The following is a 12673-nucleotide window of genomic DNA, read 5'->3' on the forward strand; positions in this document are numbered from 1 at the left end:
GACCTTGGGCAAGTCACACTCTCTCAGCTTCAGAGGAAGGGAAAGGCAATGCCCCTCTGAATAAATTTCACCAAGAAAACCCCATGACAGATCACCTTAGGGTCTCCAAAAGTCAGAAATTACTTGAAGGCACACCACCACCACCACCACGATGAGGCACCAGAGCTCTTTGACAGAAAAGCCTGAATACCTCAACAAACTACAAATCACAGGGTTCCACAGGATGGTTAAAATGGTATTAAACTGCTTTCATTCTGCACTGTGGACCCATCCAAGGTGGAATCATAGTGTTGTAACTCTGCAGTTCCGTTTTCACATGCCAGGAATACAGTCATGGAGGGAAAAAAGATGTGGCTGCTTCCACACTGCAGAAATAATGCAATTTGACACTGCTTTAACTGTCATGGCTTTATTCTATGGAATCTTGTGATTTGTAGTTTTTGTCCTTCTCTGTCAGAGAAAGCTAAATCTCTCACAAAGCTACAAATCGCAGAATTCCCTAGCATGGAGCCAGGGCAGATACAGTGGTGTCAAAGTGCATCTTTTCTTCAGTGCAGATGCAGCGTCAGGCTGCTGCCACATTGCAGAATGGATACAATTTAATTGTTCTATGACATGGAATTCTGGGATTTGTAGTTTGCTGTGGTCCCAGGGCTCTCTGCCAGAGATGACTCAATCTCTCACAAAGCTACAAGTCCCAGGATTCCCTAGCATGGAGCCAGGGCAGATACACTGGTGTCAAAGTGCATCAGTTCTGCAGTGCATGCAGAGCCTCAGGCTGCTGCCACACTGCAGAATCAATACAGTTTGACACCACTTTAACTGTCCTATGGAATTCTGGGATCAGTACTTTATCATGCCTTCAGATCTCTGTTCCAGAGAAGGCTCAATCTCTCACAAAGGCAAGCTACAAATCCCAGGACTCTCTAGCACAGAGCCAGGGCAGATACAGTGGTGTCAAAGTGCATCAGTTCTGCAGGGCAGAGATGCAGCCTGAGGCTGCTGCCATACTGCAAAAGCAATGCAATTTAACTGTCATGGTTTCATGCTATGAAATCCTGGAATCTGTAGTTTGCTGAGGCCCCAGAGCTCTCTGCCAGAGATGGCTCACTCTCTCACAATAAGCTACAAATCCCAGAAATCCATAGCACTGAGGCAGGGCAGATACAGTGGTGTCAAAGTGCATCATTTCTGCAATGCAGAGATGCAGCCTGAGGCTGCTTCCAAACTGAGAAGCAATGCAATGTTGACACTGCTTGAACTATCCTGGCTCCATGCTAGGGAATCCTGGGAGGTGTAGTTTGTTAGCTTGGCTTCTTCCCCACGCCTTTTGGCATAGCTTTTCCTGCTGACTCGGAGTGATTCAGCAAGAAGAGGCGGAGATGGAAAAAAGCCAAGGCCAGCCCAGGAAAGCCCATTTTTGCACATGAGTGCTGGCAGTTGTGCAACTCCGGCTCCTTCCATTCCTTTGCATGGGGGGAAAGGTCCATTTTACAATCCTAAGGGTCTTGCCTTTGCCTCTTTAAGGGGTCCTTTGCTTCTCTGCAACCCAAAGCACTCATCTTGGGGGTCCTTGGAGCTCAAGCAAGAGGAGAAAGCCTCTTGGAAAGGCTTCAGTCCTGTCCTTCTTTTCCTCTGACTCTCCTTGCATCCCTAGCATGGGAGGATCTGGTGCCAGGCTGAATGTGCTTGGCTTACTATACATGTGGATGCAGCCAAGGAGGGCATGTGGGGCAGAGTGAGAAGTGGATGGTGGCGGATTTGTGCAGAGAGACAGAGGCTGTCATCTGAGAAAGTTGCCATGGAAGAGGATGGAGGCATCAGACCCAGCATCCACTCTGCCAATGTCTCCATGGTCCATGAGGTGCCCTTAAAAGTCATCATCAGACCCATCCCTCCAGTCCTGGACCAGGAGAAGGTGGAGAGCCTGATGGGCACCATCCAGGTACAGTTTGTTTTTAATATATATATGTTTTAAAATACACAAAACACACATACAAACACGATATTACAACAGCAACAACAACAACAACAACAAAAGTAAAATAGAAAGATAACATAAAAAGTATGTGACTTCCAATTGAGTGATCGCTTGATGGGGGTTTTCTTCTCTTGTCTTGCTGAATCAGGTCTCAAGCCAAATAATATTAACCCTTCAGAGTTGATCACACTGGGGCTGATTTCGGCATTAAAGAGAGATTAAAGAGCATATCAAGCCCCCCACAAATGAAGCAGAAATTACTGGTGATTGCGCGAATGATGATCACACGCAATGGCACAAATAAAGTGATATCAGTAATGCATTGTTGCTGAAATCCTGAAAGGAAAAAAATGTGCATTAATGCATCTTTGTGACCACTTTAATGGTGGGTTTTGTGCAACATCATGTGAAATTATTACGCACAATGATGTGAATTTTATGGGATATTCATGGGAGAAGTGCCTGATCTCCTTTGTGTGATAAACTCCAAAGGTTATAAATTGTTATTGTTACTATAAACACCATCCAGGTAGAGTTTGGCCCACTTCTTTTCAGGTTGCCACATTTACAACTGGAGAGGGCACCTCTGCCTTTCCTGGGAATTTGGAAAGGAGGAGAAATTTCATCAGGGGCTACTTCTTATAGATACACACACACACACACACACACACACACACACTTCTTATAGGGTTATACGAGAGGCTTTTTTAAAAAAAAAGTTTTAAATTTTAACAATGTAATGTTTTTAATCTTTTAAATTTGTTTAATGGTTTTTAAAAACTTTATATTTTTCATTCTGTTTTATACTTAGACTGTTTTAAATTTTGTTATCTGCTTTAAGTCCCTATACCAGGAGGAAGGCTGGATATAAATAAATAGAATAATAATAATAATAATAATAATAATAATAATAATAATAATTCTTGCATGGCTGTTCTTGCGTGGTCCAAAACACACTGCAGAATAATCCAGTCTGAGACGGCTTTAACTGCCCTGGCTTGTAGTTTTGTTGGACATTTAGCCTTCTCTGTCAGATAGTCCTAGGGCCACAATCAAACTAAGGCCTGTTACAACCAGGCCTAAAAGTGTGTGCTCCGCGCGTGCTAGGGTTAGAAAGGGGCGTCCTTTCCGGATGCCACCAACCCTAGCACGCGCGGAGCGCGCACAAAATGGCAGCGGCCGTTCTACACGGCCACTGCCATTACGACGTCATGACCTCGCCGCCTCTATACGGGGCGGCGCAGACGTGACATCGTCACACCGTGCCAGGGCGCATAGTACGCCCCTTCCCCGGCCGCAAAAGGAGCTCTGAAATGGAGCTCCTTTTGCCGTTTGTGTCGCTGGGCGCAGCCTTCAGACGGCTGCGCCCAGCGACGCAGAGGAGAAAGGGGCCAAGCCCTCCTTCTCCCCGCCGCTGTGGGGTGTCCTTGGGGCTTGAAGCCCCAAGGACACCCTTTTCCAGGCTGCTGGAAAGGGGCCTTTTGCCGCTTCCCCGCAGCCTGGAAAGCGGCGGATCGGGGCCTCAGCGGCTGCCGCTCTGGTCACTGACGCCCCAATCCGGTGGGGAAAGGGGCAGGGGCAGGCCGCCGCTTTTCGGCAGTCTGTAACCCACCTAAATTCCCAGGATTCCCTAGCACTGAGCCAGGGCTGTTAAAGTGGTCTCAAACTGGATTATTTCAGCAGTGTGTTTTGGACCTCAAACTGCGACTCTGGAGACCGGGGTTTGAATCCCTCCTCAGCCATGGAAACCCACTGAGGGACTTTGGATGAGTCACACTCTCTCAGCCTAAAGAGGAAAGCAAAGGACTACCACCCCCCCCCCCCCCCAAAACAAATCTTGCATAGAAACTCCTATGATAGGGTCACCTTATGTGTGTGTGTTGGGTTCCTTCAAGTCCTTTGCAACTTATGGGGACCCTAAGAGGACCCTAGCATGGGGTTCTTTGGACAAGAGTTGTTCAGAGGAGGTGTGCCATTGCCTTTCCCTGTGACTGAGAGAGAGTGACTTGCCCAGGATCAGCCAATGGGGTTTTTCCCCTGGCAGAACCAGAATTCAAACCCTGGTCCCCAGAGTCATAGGACAGTATCACACTGCACCATTTTAGTGCTGTTGTTCCACTTTAACTGCTATGAATTGAGAAATTAGGGTTGCCAGACCCTTATTATTTTTGAAACAGTAAGACTGAAAAGACAAAAAAGCAAAAAGTAATATAAAAAATATTTTATCTCTTTTTGTTAAAAGGTAGCAACATATACAGCAAAGTATCCATAACAAATACAGATACAAAATGAACAAGAGCAACAATGGCAAGCAAAACAATAAAAAATGGGAAATACATATTCCAACAGTGATAAAAATGCCTCTTATCTGGGGATGGAACCCTTGTCCCTTCAAGGGCTGGCTCTTCTTGCTCTTTGCCTTCAAGTTGTTTCTGTCCTGTCACCGGGTTTTCTTGGCAAGATTTACTCAGGGGAGGTTTGCCATTACCTTTGAGACCAAGAGTGTGACTTGCCAAAGGTCACCCTGTGAGTTTCCATGGTCCAACAAGGATTCGAACCCCAGTTTCTTAGTCCAGTAGTCCTACTTGTTTTCTTAATGATCCACAGTAAGCCTGCCTTTGCACTTTGACTCTTCTTAGTAATTGTTACATGTCTCTGTTGTTTTCTGCTAGTATGAAGGAGACGAAGGAGTTTATCACACTGGGGCTAATTTTGGTATTAAAGAGAGCTTAAGGCACATTTGAAGCATCCCGCAAATAAAGCAAAAATGGCGAGTAATTGCACGAATGATTATCACATGCAGTTGCGCAAATAAAGTAATATTGGAAATGTGTTGTCACTGAAAACCCAAAAGTAAGAAGATGTGTGTTAATTCTTCTTTGTGACCACTTAAATGGCAGGTTTTGTGCAAAGTTGTGTGAAATCGTTTCTCGTAATTACGTGATTTTTCTGGGATATTCACAGGATAAATTCCTTTGGGTGATAAACTCCAAAGGTTATAAATTGTTATTGTTAGTATTAGTATCCTCCATTTCCCCCATAGATGGACTTTCGGTGGCTTACAATTTAAAAACAAGGACAATACAGCTAAAAACATATAAAAGGGAGCATTAAAAGGGGATTAAACTATTCACAATACAGGATTGAAAGAATATAAACATGCAAAAAAAAAGATTAAAAGCTATTAAAAACAGTTCAGTTTAAACAAATATAGTACTCCCATAAAAGCATGTTCTTTTTAAACTGTTTCAAAAAGCTGTTCAGGATAACAAGGTCTTTGTTGCCAACAGAAGGGCAGGAATGATGGGGCCATTTTGGCCTTCCTGGGAAGGGAATTTCAGAACATAGGGGCAGCCACCAAAAAGGCCCTGTCTCAGGTCCTCCTCAACCGTAATTGTGAAGGTGGTGGGAGCAAGAAAAGGGCCTCATGTGAGGACCTCAGAGTTTAGGTAGGCTCATATAGGGAGATATGGTCTACCAGCTAGCCTAGATCTAAGGCATATAGTAAATAAACAGATTATTAGGTTTTTGTGGGTTTTTCGGTTTATGTGGCCATGTTCTAGAAGAGAACTCTTCTAGCAAATGGCCCCATAGCCCGAAAAACCAACAAAAAACTATGGATGCCATCCATGAAAGCCTTTGACTTCATAACAGATTAATTTTTAAGGAAGAACAACAAGAAATACGAAACAGAATTTTGAATTTTTAACAAGGCCAAGGAGGCAGATGCATGCAAAGAATCATGCACCCCACACATGGCTGACCGAGAGAGCTTTTGCAAGTCCCTTAAAAACTCCATCCTCACATTTCTTTTTATATATATTATTAGTTTTATTAGTGTTCCTAACAACATAAACTATTTTGCTGGAAACACCATCTTCCAAATATGTGTCCACATCCCAGATGGCCTTCTCTATAGCGGCCCCGCGGATGTGGAATAGTCTTCCCGAGGAGCTCCGTCTCATGACACCCCTGGAAACATTCAAAAAGAGACTTAAAACCTTTCTCCCTGAAGAATGAAGTTGTATTTTGGACACCACTGATTCTCTGCCTTACCCTAGATATGAATGTTGGTTGATTGTATGATTCTGTATAGAGTTTTACTGTAATTTTTGTATTATTGGATTTTTATTGGATTTCTATGACACTGTTTGTATTGGTTTTAATAGCCTGTAACCCCGCTTTGACCCAAAAGGGAGAGGCGGGGAAACACAAATAAAATTTATTTATTATAAATTTATTATTATACAAGTTTCCATACACTTTGAAATTCATAGCTCTTCTCTCCTTATGACTTCCTTTTCATGGCCCTTCTTTACAGACCTCATTTCTTCAGTTCGGTTCATTCTCAGAACATAGCCATTACACCTTACTTTAAAACCTATTCAAACCATATTATTTTAATTGATTATGTACATGGCAATGAAAATTCCAAACCATTTTCTTTTCATTTTCTTCTTGTCTGTTTTGTCGTTTAATTTCCTGATTTCCTTATGACCCCTTCTCTGTTTTCCCATAATCATTCATGCCAGGGCTTAGAGATGCAGAAGAACCAGTTTTCTTTGTCAGGCCACTACTAGTTTAACAATATTTTGTACTGGGCAAAAATCATGATTTGCCTGGGAACTTCGTAGTACAGCAGGGCTGACTTTGGGCTTATGGAATCACCTTAAGTTTGTTTTGTTTTTTAACTTGGATTTTGGCTCCTGTTTTAAGAGATACCTTCTTTGAGTTAATGAATGTTGAGCCCAAGAATTTGCTTTCATAGAATCATAGAGTTGGAAGAGACTGCAAGGCCATCCAGTCCAGCCTCGTTCTGCCATGCAGGAACTCACAATCAAAGCACTCCCCATAGATGCCCATCCAGCCTCTGCTTAAAGACCTCCAAGGAAGGCGACTCCACTGCCCTCCGAAGGAGTGTGTTCCACTGTCAAACAGCCCTTACTGTCAGGAAGTTCCTCCTAATATTGAGCTGGAATCTCTTTTCCCGTAGCTTGCATCCACTGCTCCAGGTCCTAGTGTCTGGAGCAGCAGAAAACAAGCTTGTTCCATCTTCAATATGACATCCCTTCAAATATTTAAACAGGGCTATCATATCACCTCTTAACCTTCTCTTCTCCATGCTAAACATCCCCAGCTCCCTAAGTTGTTCCTTATAGGACATGGTTTCCAGACCTTTCACCATTTTAGTCACCCTCCTCTGGACACGCTCCAGTTTCTCAATGTCCTTTTTGAATTGTGGTGCCCTGAACTGGACACAATATTCCAGGTGGGGCCTGACCAGAGCAGAATAGAGTGGCACTATTACTTGCCTTGATCTAGACACTATACTTCTACTGATGCAGCCTAAAATTGCATTGGCCTTTTAAACTGCTGCATCACACTGTTGACTCATGTTCAACTTGTGGTCTACTTGGACTCCTAGATCCTTTTTACATGTAGTCATGTTAAGCCAGGTGTCCCCCAACCTGTATGTATGCTTTTCATTTTTCCGCCCTAAGTGCAGTACCATACATTTCTCCGTGCTGAAATTTATTTTGTTAGCTTTAGCCCAGCTTTCTAATCTATTCAGGTCATCTTGAATTTTGCTCCTCTCCTCTGGGGTATTAGCTACTCCTCCTCATTTAGTGTCATCTGCAAATTTGATAAGCATTCCCTCTATCCTTTCATCCAGGTCATTGATAAAGATGTTGAATAGCACTGGCCCCAGGACAGAACCCTGTGGCACCACACTTGTGACTTCTCTCCAGGATGAAGAGAATGGCTATTGCTGAGCACCCTTTGGGATGGCAATGGCAAAACCCTGCTGAAGAAACGTGCCAAGAAAACCCTATGATAGGTTCATTTTAGGGTAGTCATAAGTGAGAATCAACTTGACAGCATGCAACAACAGCAATGACTAACCTATCTCTATGCTTTCCATGTTATTTCTACCTCTGGTAGCAAATTTGAAAGAAGTAATGAACACATCTACTTTGTCAACTGAGCTGTATCAGGACCAGAAATGAATGAGGCCCATAGACTTCAAATTTCAAATTTTCTACATTTCAGAAATACAATTTAAGGCAAGGTGGGTGGGTGGGCAGCGTATCATTTTGTTGCTGCTGTTGTTAACCTTTCCAGAGTGTCAGAGATCTACTGCAGCTCATCCAGAGGTCTACAAAAAGATCCAGTAGATCTATATATAAAATAGCCTTGGGAACCACTAGGCATATAGAAAGGGAAGGAAATTGCTCATTGAAACAGATTCATCTAGGCTTTGGTGACATGGAAAACTAAATCTGCAATCTTTTTATCCTCCTCCTCCCATTTCTCTTATTCCTTCCCATTTCTAGAAAGAACCTGATCAGGTGCCCCCAATAGATGTCCTCTGGATCAAGGGCCGTGAAGGGGGTGATTATTTCTACTCCTTCGGAGGGTGTCATCGTTACGCCGCATACACGCGCTTGAACAAGGAGACCATCCCAGCGAAAATCATACGATCTACCATCAGTGACTTGCGCACTTACCTGGGATCCTCCCTGCCTGATCTGCGATAGGTGGGATGTTCTTAGGACCCACCTGCTGACCATTGGTGGTGAGAATGCAGCCTTGGTCCAGATGGACACCTTGCCCTTATTTGGAGGCTGATGGCTCATCTTTTCTGGACCTTCCATGATGAGGACTCAAGTTGCTGAATTCCTATCTGCTGTATCTCTCCTGTCCATGGAGGCATTGGGAGACAAAGGGATACTTAGAGCCTTAGAACAATTCATTTGCCAGCAGTTATAATGTTCATTGTGGGCCAGCACAGTATAGTAAAGTATTGGGTTAGGACTCTAGGAAATCAAGGTTTGAATCTCCACTCAGACACAGAAAGCCCTGGGTGCCCTTGGGCCGGTCACATTCTCTCAGCCTAAGAGGGAGGCAATGATAAACCTCCGGTGAGGAAATCTAACCAGGAAAATCTTAGAATAGGGCTGCCATTCATTGGAGTTGACTTGAAGGCATGTAACCATGAAGCCACTGTGATATGGTGGTTTGGGTGTTGGATTAGGACTTTGGAGGCCAGGATTTGAATCCCTGCTCAGCTAAGGAAAGCTGCAGAAGAAATGTGGGAAGATGGAAGATGAGGGTGGCATACCTTGGATATTATCCACACTTCAGGTGCTCTCTTGTAAGCCTAAGATCAGAAGGGAAGATGCTGGTTCTCCACCCTTGCTTCTTGTTCTCCTCATGACAGCCTTTTTTCAGGGTCTGTAGAGACTTCCAAGCCAGTGTGGTGTAGAGGTTTAAGCACTGGACCACAACTCTAGAGATCAGGGTTCAAGTCCCTACGTCACCATGGAAACCCACTGGGTAACCTTGGGAAAGTCACTTTCTCTCAACCTCAGCGAAAGGCATCTGTACATCTCAGTCCCCCATAGAGAACAGTATAGGATGTCTTCTGTTTCATCCAGATGCCCATAGCCTTGTGTGATAATCCCACCTACCTCTTTGTCCAGTAGTAGTTCTGAGTCTTATAAATGGCAGAAGGTTAACACTACAGCTGAGGAGGTAAATTCTGCAGAATCTCCTTGGTTGTGGCCACAGTGCTCTGTCTCCAAGGAGATGTATCAGTGGCGGAGCTCTGGTTCCGCAACAGTACCATTCCCAGAATTCCATAGCACTCAGCCATGGCAGTTAAAGTGGTGCCCAACCAGATTATTTTTGCAGTGTGGATGCAGCCAGACAACAGATTTCTAATGAACTGTCTGGTGGCTGCAAAGAGCTCCAGTTTATCTCGGGTCACTTCTCCCCTTTTTTCTGACTATGCATTCTTGATTTTTGTAATCTTTTGAAATGTTTTATGCTATAAAGGCTATTTTAATTAACTTTGTTTTATTTTTACTTTGATTGTTTTGTCAAAGAATAATAAAAAGCTGCACAAAACTATATATATATATATATATATATATATATATATATATCTCATGCTGCAGTGTTTATTCCATTAGAATGTTCTTTGCTGCCTTATGAGTCTTCAGCTGTGAAATGCAATGGGAGGAAAATAATAAACTAATAAAATATTCAATCCTCAGTTAACGTTGCTCATTTTTGAATTAGGCAAACAAAGAAATGGAGAAGGAGGCAGAAGGCTGTTGGTTTCCTCCCTACTTATAGTAATAGTTTCCATAGGTTTTAACCCAAAAGTCAGAATGTATGATTATCTGTTGGACTGCACATCCCATCAACCCTGGTCAGCATATTGAATGGTGTGGGATCATGGGGCTTGTAATCCAAGAATTTATGGAAGGCCACACATTTCCCATCTCTCCTGACAGATCTGATGAAGTGGAATGAAGTCCAGGGAAATATATTAAAATTAGGGGCCATTCAGACTACCTTTTACCCTGGTTTGGAAACCGGATTAAAAGTTTATATTGGCGCCAGTCTTTTTACACTCAAATTGAGCTTTGCACACCTGTTCAGGGGCAAATCCCCCTTGGCACAGGTCTTTTGAAAGTGGAGTTTTACCTGTATCTTTTGAGAAAAACCGGGTGCCAGCAAATGTGAACTTGGCCCTGGTCATGATCGGATTAATTTCAGGGGAAGGGTTTAGGTCAGAGGAGGGCAGAGGGCGAACATGCCTCCCTCTTGCGGGCAGCTTTCTCTCTCTCTTTATTTTTGACAGACTATGCGAATGCTTGTTCTACAGGTTGATAGAATGCGTCTTCTTGTGCTACATTTCCCTTTTGTTTCCTTGCTGCCGGCACCTCACTTTGCAAGTGGCATTTTTTAAAATTATTGTGTGTGTGTGTGTGTGTGACAGAATATGCAAATGTGTTTCCTTTTAAATTTGGCAAATTATGTGTGAATCCTTTTGTTACATATGTATATGTGTATGTAAGGCATTCTGGGGTGGCAATCGGAGGGAAAGCAAAGATGATGCAGAGATGGCATTCTGAGGTGAGGTATTACTATTATTATTGTTGTTGTTGTGACGGGAAGAGGATGGTATGCAGGGGAGGCAAGGGCTTCGGGGGTGGCATTGGGCTTGAAGGGAAGGGAAGGGAAGGGAAGGGAAGGGAAGGGAAGGGAAGGGAAGAGGTTCCAAAGAGGAGGAAATACTGGGCTGGAAGCAAAGGGGAGGCTGGAAGGCTGTGGAAACCCATGACTTTGGGGGAGTCACACTCTCTCAGCCTCTGGGGAAAGGCAATGGCAAATCTCCTCGGAACCAATCTTGCCAAGAAAACCCCAGGATGGGGTTGTTTTAGGGTTGCCATAATTTGCAATGACCCAAATACACACAACACACACACACACACACACGTGGAGGTTTTTAAATTTGACAAGTTGACAGAATATGCGCACACTGCCACCACTATTTTTTTTAAAAGGAGGGGGGAAGAACCCATTCGGTTGGCCAATGATTGTAGGATATGTCACCTTTGACGAAAGCGGAAGTGAATTTGACTGACAACAAAGGAGGCTCCATTTTAATCTTCTATAGGGAGGCAGAGGAAAGGATTATTGTTAAAGCTGTGGAGACACTGGCCCAACTCTTATTTTCCTGAGCTATAAATTAATATGAGAATCTTATATAAGTCGACCTCACATATAAGTCAAGGGCAGGTTTTGGGAACAAAATTATGGATTTTGATATGACCCGTGAATAAGTTGAGAGTAAAATTTAGGGGTATGTAACAAAGACTCTCAAGGATGAAGCAAAGGAAAAGAATGCCAAAGGATTTACAAAATTCTGGTAGGCATAATCAATAAATCCACTGAAAGCTGTATGGATGAGAGAATCAAGGAGGCGTCAGTGCTTCCAGGACAGATCAACTCTTGCCTTTCTCCCGCGGATGGTTCCTTTTTGTGTAAGAGTTTCATTGACCCATGGATAAGCCGACTCAGGTTTTTGGGGATCCATTTTTAATTTAAATTTCTTGACTTGTACATGGATATATACAGGAATACCAGCCTATCTAGAAGAAAGCATCAGCTGCATTTAACGAAAACGCCAGCAGATGGCAACGTTTTTCTACCAAAGCACAAGAATATCCAGAATCCTCAAAACAACGATACCTTTATTGGACCAACCACAACGCCCAAAATACATGATGCAAGTTTTCAGAGCTTCATGGGCTTCTTTATCAGGCAAAGGTGTTAAAAACCCATACAGGAGAAAGACAAATATGGCAATGTTAGGAGTTTATCAGACGCGAGTTTTTGGTGATTTTTCATGCCTATCGCGCAATGTTAGCGTCACCAATGTTGCGCAATAACGTGAAAGCGCAATGTTCTTCCAGACACCATTTATTTATATGGGAGCCCGTTGCGCAATGCTCCCGTAGTTTTAGCGTCATTCCTCCCCTTTTTGGGCATTTGGGCATAGTAATAAATTCGTCACCGTAAATGCCAGAAAAGGATGCGATTGTCATGCGTTATTTTATGACTTTTAAAAGCAATTCAGAGCTGTCCCTGAATTCCTTGCAAAAGCATGTATCGTTTTGCCAATTGCCTAATTGACAAAAGCAACAAATGTAACATTCGATTGTAACATTCGCATTTTAGCATGGATTCTCCAAGGAAAACAGTGCCCTATTATTGTTCCCTTTCACTTTTATTAGCTGACTTCCAGCAAAGGGATACTGTTGCAAAGGGCATACACACACACACACACACACACACACACACACACACACACATATATATATTCCTCAGCAAAAA

The 12673-nt window shown here is 43.3% G+C and overlaps 1 protein-coding gene across 1 annotated transcript; it reads left to right on the plus strand.

The window, feature by feature from the left end:
* The first annotated feature begins 1668 nt into the window (after nt 1-1668).
* Nucleotides 1669-9908, plus strand: SRXN1 (sulfiredoxin 1). The gene is made up of 2 exons (XM_089518448.1): nt 1669-1945; nt 8317-9908. Exons 1-2 carry the CDS (start codon nt 1727-1729, stop codon nt 8518-8520), a joined length of 423 nt encoding a protein of 140 aa, XP_089374574.1. The 5' UTR covers nt 1669-1726; the 3' UTR covers nt 8521-9908.
* Nucleotides 9909-12673: the final 2765 nt, after the last annotated feature.

Source organism: Sceloporus occidentalis, unplaced genomic scaffold (genome assembly GCF_023333645.1).
Source record: "Sceloporus occidentalis isolate IW3139 unplaced genomic scaffold, rSceOcc1.0.p SCAF_3, whole genome shotgun sequence".
NCBI lineage: Eukaryota > Metazoa > Chordata > Lepidosauria > Squamata > Phrynosomatidae > Sceloporus > Sceloporus occidentalis.

Excerpts from the sequence above, each read along its gene's own strand:
- SRXN1 (XM_089518448.1), top strand. The coding sequence starts at position 1,727 with ATGTGGGGCAGAGTGAGAAGTGGATGGTGGCGGATTTGTGCAGAGAGA. Across the intron at positions 1,946-8,316 it reads GCCTGATGGGCACCATCCAG|AAAGAACCTGATCAGGTGCC; the intron begins GTACAGTTTGTT and ends TCCCATTTCTAG.